The 19,779-nt window shown below is 45.3% G+C and overlaps 1 protein-coding gene across 3 annotated transcripts in view; it reads left to right on the top strand.

Moving 5' to 3' along the window:
* Positions 1-19,779, top strand: part of LOC130068901 (A-kinase anchor protein 7-like) — a 56,281-nt gene that overhangs the window by 4,134 nt on the left and 32,368 nt on the right. For all 3 annotated transcript variants that reach the window (XM_056260582.1, XM_056246884.1, XM_056254038.1), the window contains exons 3-7: positions 892-1,043; positions 1,191-1,327; positions 3,242-3,402; positions 7,711-7,823; positions 15,697-15,844. In XM_056260582.1, the coding sequence (XP_056116557.1) occupies positions 892-1,043; positions 1,191-1,327; positions 3,242-3,402; positions 7,711-7,823; positions 15,697-15,844 (711 nt within the window). The remainder of the gene's footprint in view (positions 1-891; positions 1,044-1,190; positions 1,328-3,241; positions 3,403-7,710; positions 7,824-15,696; positions 15,845-19,779) is intronic.

Genomic DNA, 19,779 nt, shown 5'->3' with positions numbered 1-19,779 from the left:
TCTACCTGTCTATCTGTCTATCTGTCTTTCTGTCTATCTATCTATCTATCTATCTGTCTTTCTGTCTGTCTGTCTGTCTGTCTGTCTGTCTGTCTGTCTGTCTGTCTGTCTGTCTGTCTGTCTATCTATCTATCTATCTATCTGTCTATCTGTCTATCTATCTGTCTCTCTGTCTATCTATCTATCTATCTACCTGTCTATCTGTCTATCTGTCTTTCTGTCTATCTATCTATCTATCTATCTATCTATCTATCTATCTATCTATCTATCTATCTATCTATCTATCTATCTGTCTGTCTGTCTATCTATCTATCTATCTATCTATCTATCTATCTGTCTATCTGTCTATCTATCTGTCTCTCTGTCTATCTATCTATCTATCTACCTGTCTATCTGTCTATCTGTCTTTCTGTCTATCTATCTATCTATCTATCTATCTATCTATCTATCTATCTATCTATCTATCTATCTATCTATCTATCTATCTATCTATCTATCTATCTGTCTGTCTGTCTGTCTATCTATCTATCTATCTATCTATCTATCTGTCTGTCTGTCTATCTATCTATCTATCTATCTATCTATCTATCTGTCTATCTGTCTTTCTGTCTGTCTGTCTGTCCATAATTCTGCCTTTTAAAACTTCTACTTAACTAAAAAACATCTGACTTAAAGCTGTTAAGACTACTTCAAACTTTATGGTCCGGCTTTCTCTAGCCAACTTAAAGTTTGTCTCGATTAACCTTTTTTTTTCTAGGTGTCAGTAAATGTGTGAGAACATGATCATCAGGTTTAGTTCATGTCATTGTCTTCATTTCACCTTTTCTAAAAAGGTACGGTTAGGACTGGTTAGTGGTATGGATAGGGTCATGCTTGTCTGTGTGTTTTCAGTCGCCGGCTCAGAATCCAGCGTGAAGAAGAAGAAGCGTAAGAGAGGAGACGGCAGTCGAGTGGAGAGTGAGGAAGACGGAGAAAAGAAGAAGAAGAAGGAGGCGGTCGCTCGGCCAAACTACTTTATCTCAGTGCCAATCACCAATCCAGAGGTACGAGGCAGTCTGTTTACTATCCTCACTATACTTGATCATGTGTTCCCTGCTATCTGTGAGCCATTGGTTGTGAAGCTGTGTGTGTGTGTGTGTGTGTGTGTGTGTGTGTGTGTGTGTGTGTGTGTGTGTGTGTGTGTGTGTCAGATCAAGCAGGCGGTGCAGGACATGCAGAAGCTGGTGCTGGAGAAGGACCCTCGTCTGTCGCGAGCGCTGATACCTGTGGATACTCTACACATTACTCTACTAGTGGCTCACCTGAAGACACAGGAGCAGGTTGATCTGTAAGAACACACACACACACACACACACACACACATACAGTGTTAGGAGCTGCATACACACACAGGACACAGTGTTCAGAAGTGTTCAAATCACAGCCAATCAGAAGAGAGTGTGGGCGGAGTGACATAAAGTGAGATTAAACTTTTAAAAGTATGACAAAAATAAAAAAATGCACTTATTATGTGCTTTATTTAATTATAATAATAATATAAGTATTGTCATACTTTTATTGTCATACTTTGTAACAAAATGTCAAAATGACTTGAGATGTAGTAACCGTGGTATAAGAGGAATAAATGACTTAAATTATTGCTAAATAAATAAATCTTAATTAAATAATGTAACAATCTATTATTGGACAGTTTTTAATAATTCACCGATCTGTTGTCCATTATTCCTTATGTAACACACGGCTTATTGCTCTTTAAAACAGAAAACAAAGAACACTAATTCTGTTTATAGTAATGTTAGTTGTGTTCACTCTTTGTTCTTGGCAATACACTAAAGGCAAGCTGACCCCAGTTAAAGTAAAAGAGCATCAGCTGCTCCGTACAGACAAGCTGTCCAAGCCAAAGACATTTATTGTGTTTGAAGGCCACATGTGAGATCTGTCAGAACGACGTGTGTGTGTGTGTGTGTGTGTGTGTGTGCAGCGCTGTGTCCACGCTCTCAGTGCTGGAGTCTCCTCTGAACACACTGCTGGCGGGACACCGGCTGATCATGTGTGTGTGTGTGTGTGTGTGTGTGTGTGTGTGTGTGTGTGTGTGTGTGTGTGTGTGTGTGTGTGTGCAGCGCTGTGTCCACGCTCTCAGCGCTGGAGTCTCCTCTGAACACACTGCTGGCGGGACACCGGCTGATCGTGTGTGTGTGTGTGTGTGTGTGTGTGTGTGTGTGTGTGTGTGTGTGTGTGCAGCGCTGTGTCCACGCTTTCAGCGCTGGAGTCTCCTCTAAACACACTGCTGGCGGGACACCGGCTGATCGTGTGTGTGTGTGTGTGTGTGTGTGTGTGTGTGTGTGTGTGTGCAGCGCTGTGTCCACGCTCTCAGCGCTGGAGTCTCCTCTGAACACACTGCTGGCGGGACACCGGCTGATCGTGTGTGTGTGTGTGTGTGTGTGTGTGTGTGTGTGTGTGTGTGTGTGTGCAGCGCTGTGTCCACGCTCTCAGTGCTGGAGTCTCCTCTGAACACACTTCTGGCGGGACACCGGCTGATCCTGTGTGTGTGTGTGTGTGTGTGTGTGTGTGTGTGTGTGTGTGTGTGTGTGTGTGTGTGTGTGTGTGTGCGCTGCGCTGTGTCCACACTCTCAGTGCTGGAGTCTCCTCTGAACACACTGCTGGCGGGACACCGGCTGATCGTGTGTGTGTGTGTGTGTGTGTGTGTGTGTGTGTGTGTGTGTGTGTGTGTGCAGCGCTGTGTCCACGCTTTCAGCGCTGGAGTCTCCTCTAAACACACTGCTGGCGGGACACCGGCTGATCGTGTGTGTGTGTGTGTGTGTGTGTGTGTGTGTGTGCGTGCAGTGCTGTGTCCACGCTCTCAGCGCTGGAGTCTCCTCTGAACACACTGCTGGCGGGACACCGGCTGATCCTGTGTGTGTGTGTGTGTGTGTGTGTGTGTGTGTGTGTGTGTGTGTGTGTGCAGCGCTGTGTCCACGCTCTCAGCGCTGGAGTCTCCTCTGAACACACTGCTGGCGGGACACCGGCTGATCGTGTGTGTGTGTGTGTGTGTGTGTGTGTGTGTGTGTGTGTGTGTGTGTGTGTGTGTGTGTGTGTGTGTGTGTGTGTGCAGTGCTGTGTCCACGCTCTCAGCGCTGGAGTCTCCTCTGAACACACTGCTGGCGGGACACCGGCTGATCCTGTGTGTGTGTGTGTGTGTGTGTGTGTGTGTGTGTGTGTGTGTGTGTGTGTGTGTGTGCAGTGCTGTGTCCACGCTCTCAGCGCTGGAGTCTCCTCTGAACACACTGCTGGCGGGACACCGGCTGATCCTGCCCTTCTGTGGAGTCGGACACTTTAAACAGGAGGTGGCGTTCGTCCAGATCGCAGAAGGAGAGCCTCTGAACACACTCGCGCTCATCGCAGGTACAGCCCTCTTCCTCACTCCTCTTCCTCACTCCTCTTCCTCACTCCTCTTCCTCACTCCTCATCCTCACTCCTCTTCCTCACTCCTCATCCTCACTCCTCTTCCTCACTCCTCTTCCTCACTCCTCTTCCTCACTCCTCTTCCTCACTCCTCTTCCTCACTCCTCATCCTCACTCCTCATCCTCACTCCTCATCCTCACTCCTCTTCCTCACTCCTCTTCCTCACTCCTCATCCTCACTCCTCTTCCTCACTCCTCTTCCTCACTCCTCATCCTCACTCCTCATCCTCACTCCTCTTCCTCACTCCTCATCCTCACTCCTCATCCTCACTCCTCTTCCTCACTCCTCTTCCTCACTCCTCATCCTCACTCCTCATCCTCACTCCTCTTCCTCACTCCTCATCCTCACTCCTCATCCTCACTCCTCTTCCTCACTCCTCTTCCTCACTCCTCTTCCTCACTCCTCATCCTCACTCCTCATCCTCACTCCTCTTCCTCACTCCTCTTCCTCACTCCTCTTCCTCACTCCTCATCCTCACTCCTCTTCCTCACTCCTCATCCTCACTCCTCATCCTCACTCCTCTTCCTCACTCCTCATCCTCACTCCTCACTCCTCTTCCTCACTCCTCTTCCTCACTCCTCATCCTCACTCCTCTTCCTCACTCCTCATCCTCACTCCTCACTCCTCTTCCTCACTCCTCTTCCTCACTCCTCATCCTCACTCCTCATCCTCACTCCTCTTCCTCACTCCTCTTCCTCACTCCTCATCCTCACTCCTCATCCTCACTCCTCTTCCTCACTCCTCTTCCTCACTCCTCATCCTCACTCCTCATCCTCACTCCTCTTCCTCACTCCTCTTCCTCACTCCTCTTCCTCACTCCTCATCCTCACTCCTCATCCTCACTCCTCATCCTCACTCCTCTTCCTCACTCCTCATCCTCACTCCTCTTCCTCACTCCTCTTCCTCACTCCTCATCCTCACTCCTCTTCCTCACTCCTCATCCTCACTCCTCATCCTCACTCCTCTTCCTCACTCCTCATCCTCACTCCTCTTCCTCACTCCTCTTCCTCACTCCTCATCCTCACTCCTCATCCTCACTCCTCTTCCTCACTCCTCATCCTCACTCCTCATCCTCACTCCTCATCCTCACTCCTCTTCCTCACTCCTCATCCTCACTCCTCATCCTCACTCCTCTTCCTCACTCCTCTTCCTCACTCCTCATCCTCACTCCTCATCCTCACTCCTCTTCCTCACTCCTCATCCTCACTCCTCATCCTCACTCCTCTTCCTCACTCCTCATCCTCACTCCTCATCCTCACTCCTCATCCTCACTCCTCTTCCTCACTCCTCATCCTCACTCCTCATCCTCACTCCTCATCCTCACTCCTCTTCCTCACTCCTCATCCTCACTCCTCTTCCTCACTCCTCTTCCTCACTCCTCATCCTCACTCCTCATCCTCACTCCTCTTCCTCACTCCTCATCCTCACTCCTCTTCCTCACTCCTCATCCTCACTCCTCATCCTCACTCCTCATCCTCACTCCTCATCCTCACTCCTCATCCTCACTCCTCTTCCTCACTCCTCTTCCTCACTCCTCATCCTCACTCCTCATCCTCACTCCTCATCCTCACTCCTCTTCCTCACTCCTCATCCTCACTCCTCTTCCTCACTCCTCATCCTCACTCCTCTTCCTCACTCCTCATCCTCACTCCTCTTCCTCACTCCTCATCCTCACTCCTCTTCCTCACTCCTCATCCTCACTCCTCTTCCTCACTCCTCATCCTCACTCCTCATCCTCACTCCTCTTCCTCACTCCTCATCCTCACTCATCATCCTCACTCCTCATCCTCACTCCTCATCCTCACTCCTCTTCCTCACTCCTCATCCTCACTACTCTTCCTCACTCCTCTTCCTCACTCCTCATCCTCACTCCTCTTCCTCACTCCTCATCCTCACTCCTCTTCCTCACTCCTCTTCCTCACTCCTCATCCTCACTCCTCATCCTCACTCCTCATCCTCACTCCTCTTCCTCACTCCTCATCCTCACTCCTCTTCCTCACTCCTCATCCTCACTCCTCTTCCTCACTCCTCTTCCTCACTCCTCATCCTCACTCCTCACTCCTCTTCCTCACTCCTCTTCCTCACTCATCCTCACTCCTCATCCTCACTCCTCTTCCTCACTCCTCTTCCTCACTCCTCTTCCTCACTCCTCTTCCTCACTCCTCATCCTCACTCCTCATCCTCACTCCTCTTCCTCACTCCTCATCCTCACTCCTCTTCCTCACTCCTCATCCTCACTCCTCATCCTCACTCCTCTTCCTCACTCCTCATCCTCACTCCTCTTCCTCACTCCTCTTCCTCACTCCTCATCCTCACTCCTCTTCCTCACTCCTCATCCTCACTTCTCTTCCTCACTCCTCATCCTCACTCCTCTTCCTCACTCCTCTTCCTCACTCCTCATCCTCACTCCTCTTCCTCACTCCTCTTCCTCACTCCTCTTCCTCACTCCTCATCCTCACTCCTCTTCCTCACTCCTCTTCCTCACTCCTCATCCTCACTCCTCTTCCTCACTCCTCTTCCTCACTCCTCTTCCTCACTCCTCACTCCTCTTCCTCACTCCTCTTCCTCACTCCTCTTCCTCACTCCTCTTCCTTACTCCTCTTCCTCACTCCTCTTCCTCACTCCTCATCCTCTCCTCAGTGCACTGCAAACTCCACATTAAACACACACCATTCGTTCCGCTAAATCAGCTCATTTATTCATGCTGTATTGTGGTTAATGATGCAAATATGGAGAGATCACTAACGTCCGAGTTCAAGCGAAGCAGAGCACGAGTGAACGCGACCGTCCCTGCGTTACAGAGCCAAATAAACATCACTGAACATCAGAAAATGTGTTGAACGATACAGTCCAACTGAAATCCATATCATGTCTCTCATGTAATCGCTCAATCAGTGTTTCAAAGGCAGGAAGACATCAATAACACAGTTGTAAACAATGTCACGCTTGTTGACCCTTAACTCGCTAGTCAGCGAGAGCGCACTCGCCACCAAGTGGACAGGAGTGAGAATTACAGTTACAAGGTACAACACATCACTCTGTGTAAATGACGGACAGCTTTCAGATTTTTACGTCACTGCTAAAAAAATCCTTCAATGACAACAAAACTTCGGTCAACACAACCTCTGACGTACATGTAGTACAGTTTAAAGGGATTGTTTACCCAGAAATGATCATTCTATCATCATTACCTGCCTTACTGTTCCTTACACATCACTGACTTTAGTCTGCGGACCGTAAGAGAGGATATTTTGAGAGATGCCTCATTGTTTTTGTCCACAGTGGAAGTCAGTAGAGTCCAAAACTGTCTTTTGTGAAGAATGAGCATTGATTGATTGATTATGGAGATATTACTTCCGCATGTCACACAGTAAAATATTAGCATAACGCCGCTCAAAGACATATGCTAAGAAAGAAGGCGTTTCGGTGAATTATAATGTTGTTGTCGTGGCGTGGCGATGTTGGTTACGAACGATCTCGTCTCGGCCTCGAACTGATACGGTAAAACCAACGACTGAAGCTTACAATTATGGTTATTGGTTGATGATTATTAAAGCGCTTTGGGTATACAGTGGTACATATGAAAGCGCTATATAAATGCCTAATTCATTCATTCATGGTAAGGGATGTTACGTTTCTGACACGAGCGTGAGGTGTTTGGCCAATCACAGCACACTGGGTCAGCTGGCCAATCAGAGCACTCTGAGCTCTTCAGAAGGCGGGGCTTTGCAGAAATCAGTGCGGACTAGAGGATCTGCAATAATGTTCTGTTAACCTATTACACCCAATTAAGACAATAATGAGGATGAGAATCTACATCTGTGATCTGCTTCTGGTGTGTGGATGTGTTTGATTGTCCCTTCAGTCTTCAGATTCTCTAACATAATCGTCCATTGTACCAAAGTTGTGGCCAGATTTGAGGTTTTACTGCTTCCAGTATTGGCGTAATCAGATTGATATGACGTAAAAAAGCCTCTAATACTCACTGATAGTTTTTATGAGCTCAGTATTTTGGACCCCTATTTGAAGTCGAGTGCAAACACGTTCTAGACTTCGAACAAGACACTGAGAGCTCAGTCTGCTAATGGCATCTCTCTCTTTCTCGCTCTCTCTGTATTGATTATGTCTTGTCTTACATTGAGGACGGTGAGACAGTCTCGGTCCGGTCTGCGGGAGGCTGTAAATAGCCTATCCCAGGATGCATCTGTGTCTCTGAGGCTGTGTGTGTGTTCTTTCTCTCCGCCCAGAGAGTGTGAGGAAGGCGTTTGAGGAGAGAGGCATCGTGTCTGGAGATGACAAAGCCTTCAAACCTCATCTGACGTTTCTCAAACTCTCACGAGCTCCCAAACTACGCAAGCAGGTAAGAAGCGCTCGTGTGTGTGTGTGTGTGTGTGTGTGTGTGTGTGTGTGCAGAATAAATGTACTGTATCACAGCACTGAGACAATGACAACAGTGATCAGTAGATAATTGCAATTTATTTTTGGAAATCATGATTAATTATTCTTCCACTAAATAATAGTCTATCTGTGCAGTCACAGTTATGTAAGTGTGTGTATAATTCATGCAAAAAAAATAAATAAATCAGCTTTTATTAGTGAAAATGCACCTGACGTGCCCATTTTGAAAGCTATTAATTATACAGAACCGTTCAAAGGTTTGGGGTCAGTAAGACTTTAATTTACTTTTATAGAAATTAATACTTTTATTCGCTAAGGATGCATTAAATTGACGGTAATACATTTATAATGCTGTTCTTTTGAACTTTCTGTTCATCAAAAAATCCTGAAAAATAAAATATATCAATAAAATGTTTTCTTGTTTTCAACACTGATAATAATCATAAATGTTTCTTGATCATCAGATCCTCATATTAGAGTGATTTCTGAAGGATCATGTGACACTGAAGACTGGAGTAATGATGCTGCAAACTCAGCTTTGATCACAGGAATAAATTACACTTTACTGTATATTCACATAGAAAACAGCTGTTAAAGTGCCTCTATTGTCTCTATTCATGCAGTGTGTAATACAGCTGTTTGTGAATGTAAAAGGTCTGCAAAGTTTCAGAGATCAAAGTGCAGGTAAATTGTTGTTGAGTGTGTTTACATGCACGCTCTTAGGCTGATTATGCTTAATACGCGGTCATGTAAACACGGAAACCCGGTTTCTTTTATCAAAGTAAGGTCATAAACGGCTGAAGCACAACGCTTTTTTTTGCCTCTTACTCGGTATGTAAACGCATTAACCTGCCTTCTGTCGGCTTATTGAAGTGCGCATGTGTGAAATCTGACAGGAACGCATCCTTAGTGCAGATTAAAACATCCAGACTGAGCGAGCGCTTCGCAGGAAAGCAAGAAGGACTCTTTCAGGACCCAGAAAATGATACAAATGTGCTCATCTCGTGCAGCAGAAGTGGAAGAGGTTCAGTCAAAGCGCTGCATCTGTAACCGCACGAGAGGATGATGAACGAGCTGAACGTTTCCCGCTGACATGTTGCAAACTTTATTTAAAGGTGTTCTAGAATTTGAAATTGAATTTATCTTGGCATAGTTAAATAACAAGAGTTCAGTACATGGACATGACATACAGTGAGTCTCAAACACCATTGTTTTCTCCTTCTTATTTAAATCTCGTTTTTGAAAACACCCCTGAAAAATAGGCAAATCTCCACATAACACCGACTGTGACGCAACAGTCGGGATCATTAATATGTAGCCTACGCCTCCAAAAATGTGCATATGCCAGCCCATGTTCAATGCCAGGCAGAACCGCGCAGCCGGATCATCGGAAGTTCTGCAGGTGAAGAGACAAGCGAGGATCATAGGGAAAATGTCAGATCATGAGACAAATGTTATGTTCCAGGCTGTGCAGGGGATGGAGGACTTTTCATACCCTTCTCACAGAAAAGAAATGTCAACAGGCGTGGTTGATGTTAATCTATATATTCGGATACCGCAACAGTTTAATTCGAAGTTGTTAGTTTGCTCTGCCCATTTCACCACGGACTTATTTTCTAACCTGGGACAATATCAAGCAGGCTTCTCTCAGCATCTCATACTAAAGAAGGGGCAATTCCAACTATATTCCCACAAGCGGTAAACTAGTGATTTTATTAACGATAATTTACACTGTGTTATCTAGATCCAGCGCAAGATCCTAGTACAGTAACAAATAGCAAACTCCAAGTAACGAGCATACATAACTAATATATTTACACTGAGGTTAATATTTCTTGCCTGTGTTGTCATATAAATCTACAAAATAATACTGTAGATACATTTGTAAATTCCCTTTTGTCAAATAATTTTACTTTCGTCTATTTCATCAACAACACGTCAGGGGCTAACTACGTTAGTTTAGTTGCTCACAGATAATGTTAGCTCACTCCATCCTTCTAGCTAACGTCACATTCTCCACCACATAAGTTGAAGCTATTTATTTGACAAGGCATCTAACGTTAGTCCATTTGTTAAAATGTTTTCATTTTTGAAAACTGACGTATGATTATTTTGCACGTTTGTATTTCAGAGTGTGTGAAGTGAAACAGTGAAACAGCCAATCAGAGCAGAACACCTCATTACTATTCATGACCCTTCCAAATAAGGTAAAAACACACCATTTCATTCTAGGGCCAATTTCTAGAGTTGAAAATGGACCTGTAAAAACCATTTTAACATTTTAAATGCCCTTAAATAAGCCACATACCCTCTATGTAGATATCAGAGACAAAATTAAAATATTATTTCAACACATTCTAGGGCACCTTTAACATCACAACTCTGACATCCCAAGTCTTGCGGAAGTTCTGGGAGTCTCCCGCATATTGATAGCGTCTCCCTGATGCCCGCAAATTAGTTCAAATCTCCCGGAATCTAGAGCGCGCATGCGAGACAGAACATACTGCGCGCATAACCAACCAGAGCAGAGTAGACCAATCACAACAGACTGGGCCATCTGACCAATTAGAGCAGAGTAGACCAATCACAACAGACTGGGCCATCTGACCAATCAGAGCAGAGTAGACCAATCACAACAGACTGGACCATCTGACCAATCAGAGCAGGGTAGACCAATCACAACAGACTGGGCCATCTGACCAATCAGAGCAGAGTAGACCAATCACAACAGACTGGACCATCTGACCAATCAGAGCAGGGTAGACCAATCCCAACAGACTGGACCATCTGACCAATCAGAGCAGAGTAGACCAATCCCAACAGACTGGACCATCTGACCAATCAGAGCAGAGTAGACCAATCACAACAGACTGGGTCATCTGACCAATCAGAGCAGAGTAGACCAATCACAACAGACTGGACCATCTGACCAATCAGAGCAGAGGAGACCAATCCCAACAGACTGGGCCATCTGACCAATCAGAGCAGAGGAGACCAATCCCAACAGACTGGGCCATCTGACCAATCAGAGCAGAGTAGACCAATCACAACAGACTGGGCCATCTGACCAATCAGAGCAGAGTAGACCAATCACAACAGACTGGACCATCTGACCAATCAGAGCAGAGTAGACCAATCACAACAGACTGGACCATCTGACCAATCAGAGCAGAGTAGACCAATCCCAACAGACTGGACCATCTGACCAATCAGAGCCCAGTAGACCAATCCCAACAGACTGGACCATCTGACCAATCAGAGCCCAGTACACCAATCCCAACAGACTGGACCATCTGACCAATCAGAGCAGAGTAGACCAATCACAACAGACTGGGCCATCTGACCAATCAGAGCAGAGGAGACCAATCACAACAGACTAGGCCATCTGACCAATCAGAGCAGAGTAGACTAATCACAACAGACTGGGTCATCTGACCAATCAGAGCAGAGTAGACCAATCCCAACAGACTGGGCCATCTGACCAATCAGAGCAGAGGAGACCAATCACAACAGACTAGGCCATCTGACCAATCGGAGCAGAGTAGACCAATCACAACAGACTGGACCATCTGACCAATCAGAGCAGAGTAGACCAATCACAACAGACTGGACCATCTGACCAATCAGAGCAGAGTAGACCAATCCCAACAGACTGGACCATCTGACCAATCAGAGCAGAGTAGACCAATCCCAACAGACTGGACCATCTGACCAATCAGAGCAGAGGAGACCAATCCCAACAGACTGGACCATCTGACCAATCAGAGCAGAGGAGACCAATCCCAACAGACTGGGCCATCTGACCAATCAGAGCAGAGTAGACCAATCACAACAGACTGGGTCATCTGACCAATCAGAGCAGAGTAGACCAATCACAACAGACTGGGTCATCTGACCAATCAGAGCAGAGTAGACCAATCACAACAGACTGGACCATCTGACCAATCAGAGCAGAGGAGACCAATCCCAACAGACTGGACCATCTGACCAATCAGAGCAGAGTAGACCAATCACAACAGACTGGGTCATCTGACCAATCAGAGCAGAGTAGACCAATCACAACAGACTGGGTCATCTGACCAATCAGAGCAGAGTAGACCAATCACAACAGACTGGACCATCTGACCAATCAGAGCAGAGGAGACCAATCCCAACAGACTGGGCCATCTGACCAATCAGAGCAGAGTAGACCAATCCCAACAGACTGGGCCATCTGACCAATCAGAGCAGAGTAGACCAATCAGAACAGACTGGGCCATCTGACCAATCAGAGCAGAGTAGACCAATCCCAACAGACTGGGCCATCTGACCAATCAGAGCAGAGTAGACCAATCAGAACAGACTGGGCCATCTGACCAATCAGAGCAGAGTAGACCAATCACAACAGACTGGGCCATCTGACCAGTCAGAGCAGAGTAGACCAATCCCAACAGACTGGACCATCTGACCAATCAGAGCAGAGGAGACCAATCACAACAGACTGGGTCATCTGACCATTCAGAGCAGAGTAGACCAATCCCAACAGACTGGGTCATCTGACCAATCAGAGCAGAGTAGACCAATCCCAACAGACTGGGTTATCTGACCAATCAGAGCAGAGCGGACCAATCCCAACAGACTGGACCATCTGACCAATCAGAGCAGAGTAGACCAATCACAACAGACTGGACCATCTGACCAATCAGAGCAGAGCAGACCAATCACAACAGACTGGACCATCTGACCAATCAGAGCAGAGCAGACCAATCACAACAGACTGGGTCATCTGACCAATCAGAGCAGAGCAGACCAATCACAACAGACTGGGTCATCTGACCAATCAGAGCAGAGCAGACCAATCACAACAGACTGGGTCATCTGACCAATCAGAGCAGAGCAGACCAATCACAACAGACTGGACCATCTGACCAATCAGAGCAGAGCAGACCAATCACAACAGACTGGACCATCTGACCAATCAGAGCAGAGTAGACCAATCACAACAGACTGGACCATCTGACCAATCAGAGCAGAGCAGACCAATCACAACAGACTGGACCATCTGACCAATCAGAGCAGAGCAGACCAATCACAACAGACTGGGTCATCTGACCAATCAGAGCAGAGTAGACCAATCACAACAGACTGGGTCATCTGACCAATCAGAGCAGAGCAGACCAATCACAACAGACTGGGTCATCTGACCAGTCAGAGCAGAGTAGACCAATCACAACAGACTGGGTCATCTGACCAATCAGAGCAGAGCAGACCAATCACAACAGACTGGGTCATCTGACCAGTCAGAGCAGAGTAGACCAATCCCAACAGACTGGGTCATCTGACCAGTCAGAGCAGAGTAGACCAATCCCAACAGACTGGGTCATCTGACCAATCAGAGCAGAGGAGACCAATCCCAACAGACTGGGCCATCTGACCAATCAGAGCAGAGTAGACCAATCCCAACAGACTGGACCATCTGACCAATCAGAGCAGAGTAGACCAATCCCAACAGACTGGGTCATCTGACCAGTCAGAGCAGAGTAGACCAATCCCAACAGACTGGGTCATCTGACCAGTCAGAGCAGGGCAGCTCTCAGAAAAGCGGGCTTTAAAGGGGTCATCGGATGCAAAATTCACTTTTATATGGTGTTTGCATATAAATGTGTCTTTGCAGCGTGTGGACACAAACACCATACAACGAAAAAAATCCATTCACTCCTTTTTTTTTTTAATCCTCAAAAAGCCTAAACACTCTCGATAATCAAGCCGTTTGGATTTTCTGAGATCAGCCGCTCATCATTCAAAGAGGCATGCACTGAAACGGGTCGCTGTGAACAGAGCTGTGTTTGAGGAGGTGAAAGGGTGTTTTACACAACCGTTGAGGAGTTTTAACCAAAGTATGTTACAAACTTTACAAGACCTTAAAGAGTCATACCAACTTGTGGAAAATGGGCATCCGACGACCCCTTTAAAGAGACTGAGTCCTCGATTAGAGAGAGAAGAGCTGATGCTGCAGTGGATATTTTGAGACAATTAACTCTTTCCCCGCCAGCATTTAAAAAAAAAAAGTGGCCAACTACTGCCAGCATTTTTGATAATTTTCACAAAAATGACATGGCCCCCAGAATATTTTGTTGTATGAATATCTGAACATGCAATAAATCAAAAGAAAAAACAGAGCCTCTGCTTTAAAAAAAAAAAGTTTTATTCTAGCTTCATGCATTCCTTTTTTCTCAACACTTGAATGTGTGTAAGTGTCATAAAAATGCTAGCCTGACTCGTCATAGTCAGATGCTAGTCAGAATGTGAGTCTGCTCCATTGGGCTGTGATTATGGGGTGTTTCAACCCAACCAGGAAAGAAAATGCCTCTGCACTCAATTAGATAGACCGAATCCCGCAGGAAGGACGGCAAAAACCTCTTTCCGATCGACAAATGCCTTGATCGCGGTTCTCTGATCCTCTTTTAAATGAATGCGCTGTCTACATCTTCTATAACAGACGCGATGGCTGAATCTACACATCTCAGTTCTCCAGCGGCGGCCATCTTTGCTGTAAACGAATTCAACCCAAGCGCTCTGGATGATTACGTTACTGTTGATCACCTGTCCATCATCGTATAAAGCCCGCCCTGACAATTTGATTGGTCCGAACAGCTTTGGTTGGGGCATACTTGTTTCTCAACGGATCAAGTCCAGACCGAATTTCCCATCCTCAAATGTTGTGGGCGGGGCTAAGATCAGCTGTTGTGGGCGGGACTAAGATCAGCTGTTGTGGGCGGGACTAAGATCAGCAGTTGTGGGCGGGGCTAAGATCAGCAGTTGTGGGCGGGGCTAAGATCAGCTGTTGTGGGTGGGGCTAAGATCAGCAGTTGTGGGCGGGGCTAAGATCAGCAGTTGTGGGCGGGGCTAAGATCAGCTGTTGTGGGCGGGGCTAAGATCAGCTGTTGTGGGCGGGGCTAAGATCAGCAGTTGTGGGCGGGGCTAAGATCAGCAGTTGTGGGCGGGGCTAAGATCAGCTGTTGTGGGTGGGGCTAAGATCAGCTGTTGTGGGCGGGGCTAAGATCAGCTGTTGTGGGCGGGGCTAAGATCAGTTGTTGTGGGCGGGGCTAAGATCGGCTGGCATCCAGGCTATAGAAAAGCAACATTTTGAACAAAAAGCTGAGAAAATCATGCTTTTGTCCAAGACTACAACGTGCATAATCAATGCTACTATTGCTTGTTTCTGCTTCTTTCTGTCTGTTTTGATCTGCAGATTCAGTTCTCTTTCAGTAGATGGAAAGAGTTCGGGTTTTTCAATTGTAGGAGAAAACAAAACAACATTAGGAGCCTTTAAAATAGCATAATAGGAGTGAAATAATATTTTACAATATTATAGTGTTAATGCAGCCTTGTTTCAAAAACATAAAAAAAGCTAAAGTGCCCTAGTTTGATGGTGTTGTGCGGATGAAGGATGTTCAGACAGTGAGGGGTGAGACTGGTGCCAGATCATCACTCACACACACACACAATCAGATCAAACACACATTACCCAGCTTTAATCTGCTCAGACTCGTGTGCTTCCACTCCCAGTGTTCACGCTGCTCTTCTGAAGACAGAGACAGGGTCTGAGACTCTCTGCACATCCGCTGTTCCTTCAGCTGTGTGTGTACGTGACAGACGGACTGATGCTTCTTCTCCGTGTGGAGGACACAGATAGGGACGTGTGTGTGTGTGTGTGTAATCTTCCCACAGCTCAGGCTTCCTCTCGAGGTTATCGGCCCCGACACACACTTCCATCCTCACTGGACTGTCTCTTGTGTGTGTGTCCTTCAGTTTGCTCTGGACTCATTGTGTGACGTGTGTGTGTGTCTTCGCAGGGCGTTAAGAAGCTGGATCCGGCGCTGTTTTCCGACTTCGAGAGCCGTGTGTTCGGAGACGAGTGTGTGTGTAGAGTGGACCTGTGCTCCATGCTCAAGAAAAAGACCTCAGATGGATACTACCACCGCGAGAAGAGCGTCACGTTCAGTGAGTAAACCTGTGTGTGTGTGTGTGTGATGAAGATGCCGCTGTGCATCAGTCTAGTGTGACTCAGTGCTTCTGGACTGGATGGGTCTTTGACGTCATCATCTTCTGGCTTGTGATTTGGGCTCAGGTTTGCAGGTCATTTCCAAACTCTAGATGTTTTATGTTAGCCTGGTACTGTGTGGTGGCATCAGATAGTATGAGTAAATGAACAGTGTTTCCTCTTTCTGTGTGTTACCTGGACCGAGTAATTCACATTGATTTGCCAGTAAAAGTCTTCGTGAAAACTACAGATCACACTTCCTCATGTTTGTATTCCCGCCCACGGACTGTCGGATCAGCAGAGGGTTATTAACACAACAGTTAATGTACGGTTAGGGTTAATATCACTCTACCGTACTTTGTCTACTCTTTGAACAGTATTATGGTAAAACTGGATCACTATGGCAACATCTTTCTTACCTTTCAGTTTTCTCCTTCGTTTGGTCTAAAACACTGTGTTTGTGCTCATCCAGTCTGAAAGGTTGACTACAAGCATGAAGATTTATCATATTTTCCGTCTCTTTATTCTCTCTGTATATAAGATTCTTGAACCCTTTAGCCGCTGTCTACAAAGCTCTGGGGCCTCATTTATAAACGTTGCGTACGCACAAAAGAAGGCGTACGCCGCTCTCTACGCAATAATTGGTATTTATAAAAAGCAAACTTGACGGTAAAATGTGCGGTCCTTCACGCAAGCTCTGACCCAGGCGTACGCACAAACACGGGTGAAATGAGAAATGGGACACCGTCGGCAGATGGAAGAAACACGTGAAAGTGTGTGAAACTGTAGACCGTTGTGTAATGCCAATACTGCCTCTCATAAATAACACGAAGACTTCACAAACCAAGTCTTACAATTAACAGCCTACACGAACACCCGTTTGATCGATCTGCAACAGAAATGCAAATTAACACATATTTGCAAAAAGAAAAGTGAAATATGTTCTGCAATAATATTGGCATGTTATACAATTCATCCTCATAAATAAGATGGTAAACAGAACGAAATAATGTACAAAACTGATATTCTCGCCAATGTGTCCGTCTGGCGGAGCAGATATAGCTAGATAGTCAGTCAGATAGATAGATAATTAGGGAGAGATAGATAGATAAATAGATAGATGTATTATTTGTCCACTGGGGAAAGTTGTTTTCATAGTAAAAATGTCTTAATCAGCTGCGGAATCATGGTATTCATGCAGGTATTTCATGCATATGCCTTTAGTTTGTTTTATTTTTGATAAAATAACGTATGACGTATGTCTCAACCATTCAGAAAGCTGCAAGAAATTACATTTGCGCTGGGCTATTTACCATTTCCAAGTAGATTTATAACCGACATCTGTAGCTTGTCATTTCTTTTTTATTTCGGCCACAGTCCGAGGTTGTGAGGCTACAGCATTTACGACGTCTGCAACCTTTTGCCACTCAAGTGCCTTTTTGGCATTAGTAATGCCCACACTGTGCCCTCCAAACAACATTTTTCTCCTCTTTTCCACCTCGCCAACAATAACTTCTACTTCACATTGAGTGAAGTTACGTTTTTTTGATTTCCTCTCTATGTTTGCCATGAATATGAATATTAACTTGTGGGCGTTTCACGGACTATTTATGGGCAACTATGGGCGTGACATGAAGCCGCAAAAGCTGCGCTACATTTAGAGTTGATTGTGATTTATTAAGGGAAAAATGCGCAGGATGTGCGTGCGCTCGGTTTTATAAATCCGAATATTTCTGTGCGTACGCACGTCCTATGTTTCATCCGTACGCCACTTCTGACGCAAATCCTACGCAAAGTTTTATAAATGAGGCCCCTGGACCCGACTCTGGAAACACAGAGAAACTTCCTATAAACATTCACTCTTTGAATTCTTGCACCCGGAGCGATACAAGTCGACGCCATCATGAGTAAAGTTTGCTAAGAAGTATGTCCTACTAAAGCAAGGCGGTATTTGACTCTGGAAAGCAGATCCAGAGCAGACTGGTGGGCGTGGCCTTGGACCGCAACAAGCCCAGTGCATTATGGGTCTTGAAGTTTTCCTACCTGTTTGGCAAAAGGGAAAACAACAGCCTTTTTCTCAGTTTTCTCTAGTCAGGCAGCACCGATGTTTTCACCTTTCTACTGCGGAGGCAGACACGTTTTGTTGAAAGCTCATTTCGCCAGGTGGTGAAGTTTCTATTAATGAGTACCAAATTTTTAAGGCAAGACACTACAGGTTAAAACACTTGTTTTTTCAGGCACTGGTCAATCCTGAAGAAGTTTATTTTGGGATAACAAGCGGCTGGATGTACATTATCCTGTTTATTGCGCAGGCATTGGCCTCACTAAATATTGATTTGAGCTGAGATATTTTATTAGCTCATTAAACTATTAGCAAGCAGCTTTGAGTTAAAACGGACATTTAAGGGATAATGTTCAGACCAATCTCTTATTACACTGCTTTTCCCCACATAAATGACAGGGACGTGAAATATTGATTTGAGATTATTTTATGATCCTTCACAGTGTACACCTGTAGTGTACTTGTACTTTATTTAATTTCTAGAAAAGCCAACCATAGACAGTAAAGACAGTTTGTCAGATATCATGCTAACACAACACACACGAGTTCCTGATTTATCGCATGCTTGATTCATCTTCTCCCCTCTCTTCTTCTTCCTCTTACTCTTAAACAAGTTCACCTCACATCCATATATTTACATCTGTGTGTTTGTAAGTAGTATTTGTGTATTGGAGTAGTTGTAGAATCCATTTTGCAGATAACAAATCCGACTGGCAAACTTGGTCCCGGCACAGGTGAGCAGTATATAGTGGAAGTGCCCGGTGAAGAGGTCAGTATTGGGCAGACGGCTCCCTCTGGTGGCTGGATGAATGAATCTCACACTGAGATGCTACAGTATTCATCTAAGCAGTGTATCTCGGGGGTCCTGATCACCACACACACACGCGCACACAAACATGTTACATTACAGGCTAAAGACATTAAGTAGAGCTGGTAATAATAATCTGCATGATGTTGTTGATCCTGCCAAGAACAACAACTGGAACAAATAGTGAAATTGGTCTTTTAATGTTGGATAATTAATGCTGATAGCACAGGATACTCGTTTGAGGACATAAACTCTTAAGGAATATCTTCATCTTTATTTATTATTCATCTTTACAATAAGGTTTATTTGTTAACATTAGTTAACATGAACTAACAATCAACAATAATTCTGCAGCATTTATTAGTCTTAGTTAACTTGAACTATTACTAATACATTTTTAAAATCAAATGTTGTTGGCTATTTGTTAATGTTAATCTAACATTAACAAATAGGAGCTCAGGCAGGGAAGAGCGCTAACCACATAATAATGATAAACGAGAACCGAACGGTGAGTAACAGTATATAGGTGCGTTCACGCCATGTTGTGATTACAGTAATTAGGAGATTTCAACTTGTAGAAACCGTTCACGTCCTCGTAGAGCTCGTAATTGCAGCTTGTCAGATGTGAGTTTTCTGAGAGCTCTCCTTGTACCGCTGACCGCTGCACATTCATTTAGGCATTGATTGATAGTGTTGCCATAGAAACGCATAAATCCCAGTCCAAGGATGTGAACAGCTCTGAGTAAAACGTCATCTCGAGACTACTGTAATTACGACAATGGTGTGAACGCAACAATATATATTTAAGGCAAACATAAGGCAAACATAATGAGAAACAGGTGCAAATCATACGTAACCATAGGAACAAACAAGGACATAATCAATAACCAAGGAAACCAAAACTAAACAGAGCCAAAGTCTCTTTAAGGCGAGTCATTTGACTCGGCGGCCATCTTTGAAATGCCTCTCGCAAGTCATGCAAGTGTGATAATGTAGTTTCTAATGCTCGAATAGCATTAAAAAGG

Source organism: Rhinichthys klamathensis, unplaced genomic scaffold (assembly GCF_029890125.1).
Source record: "Rhinichthys klamathensis goyatoka isolate OS25496 unplaced genomic scaffold, OSU_Roscu_1.1 h1tg000001l_1, whole genome shotgun sequence".
NCBI classification, from domain to species: domain Eukaryota; kingdom Metazoa; phylum Chordata; class Actinopteri; order Cypriniformes; family Leuciscidae; genus Rhinichthys; species Rhinichthys klamathensis.
Note: the sequence above shows the minus strand (reverse complement) of the source record. Positions and strands in the feature narration are given on the sequence as shown.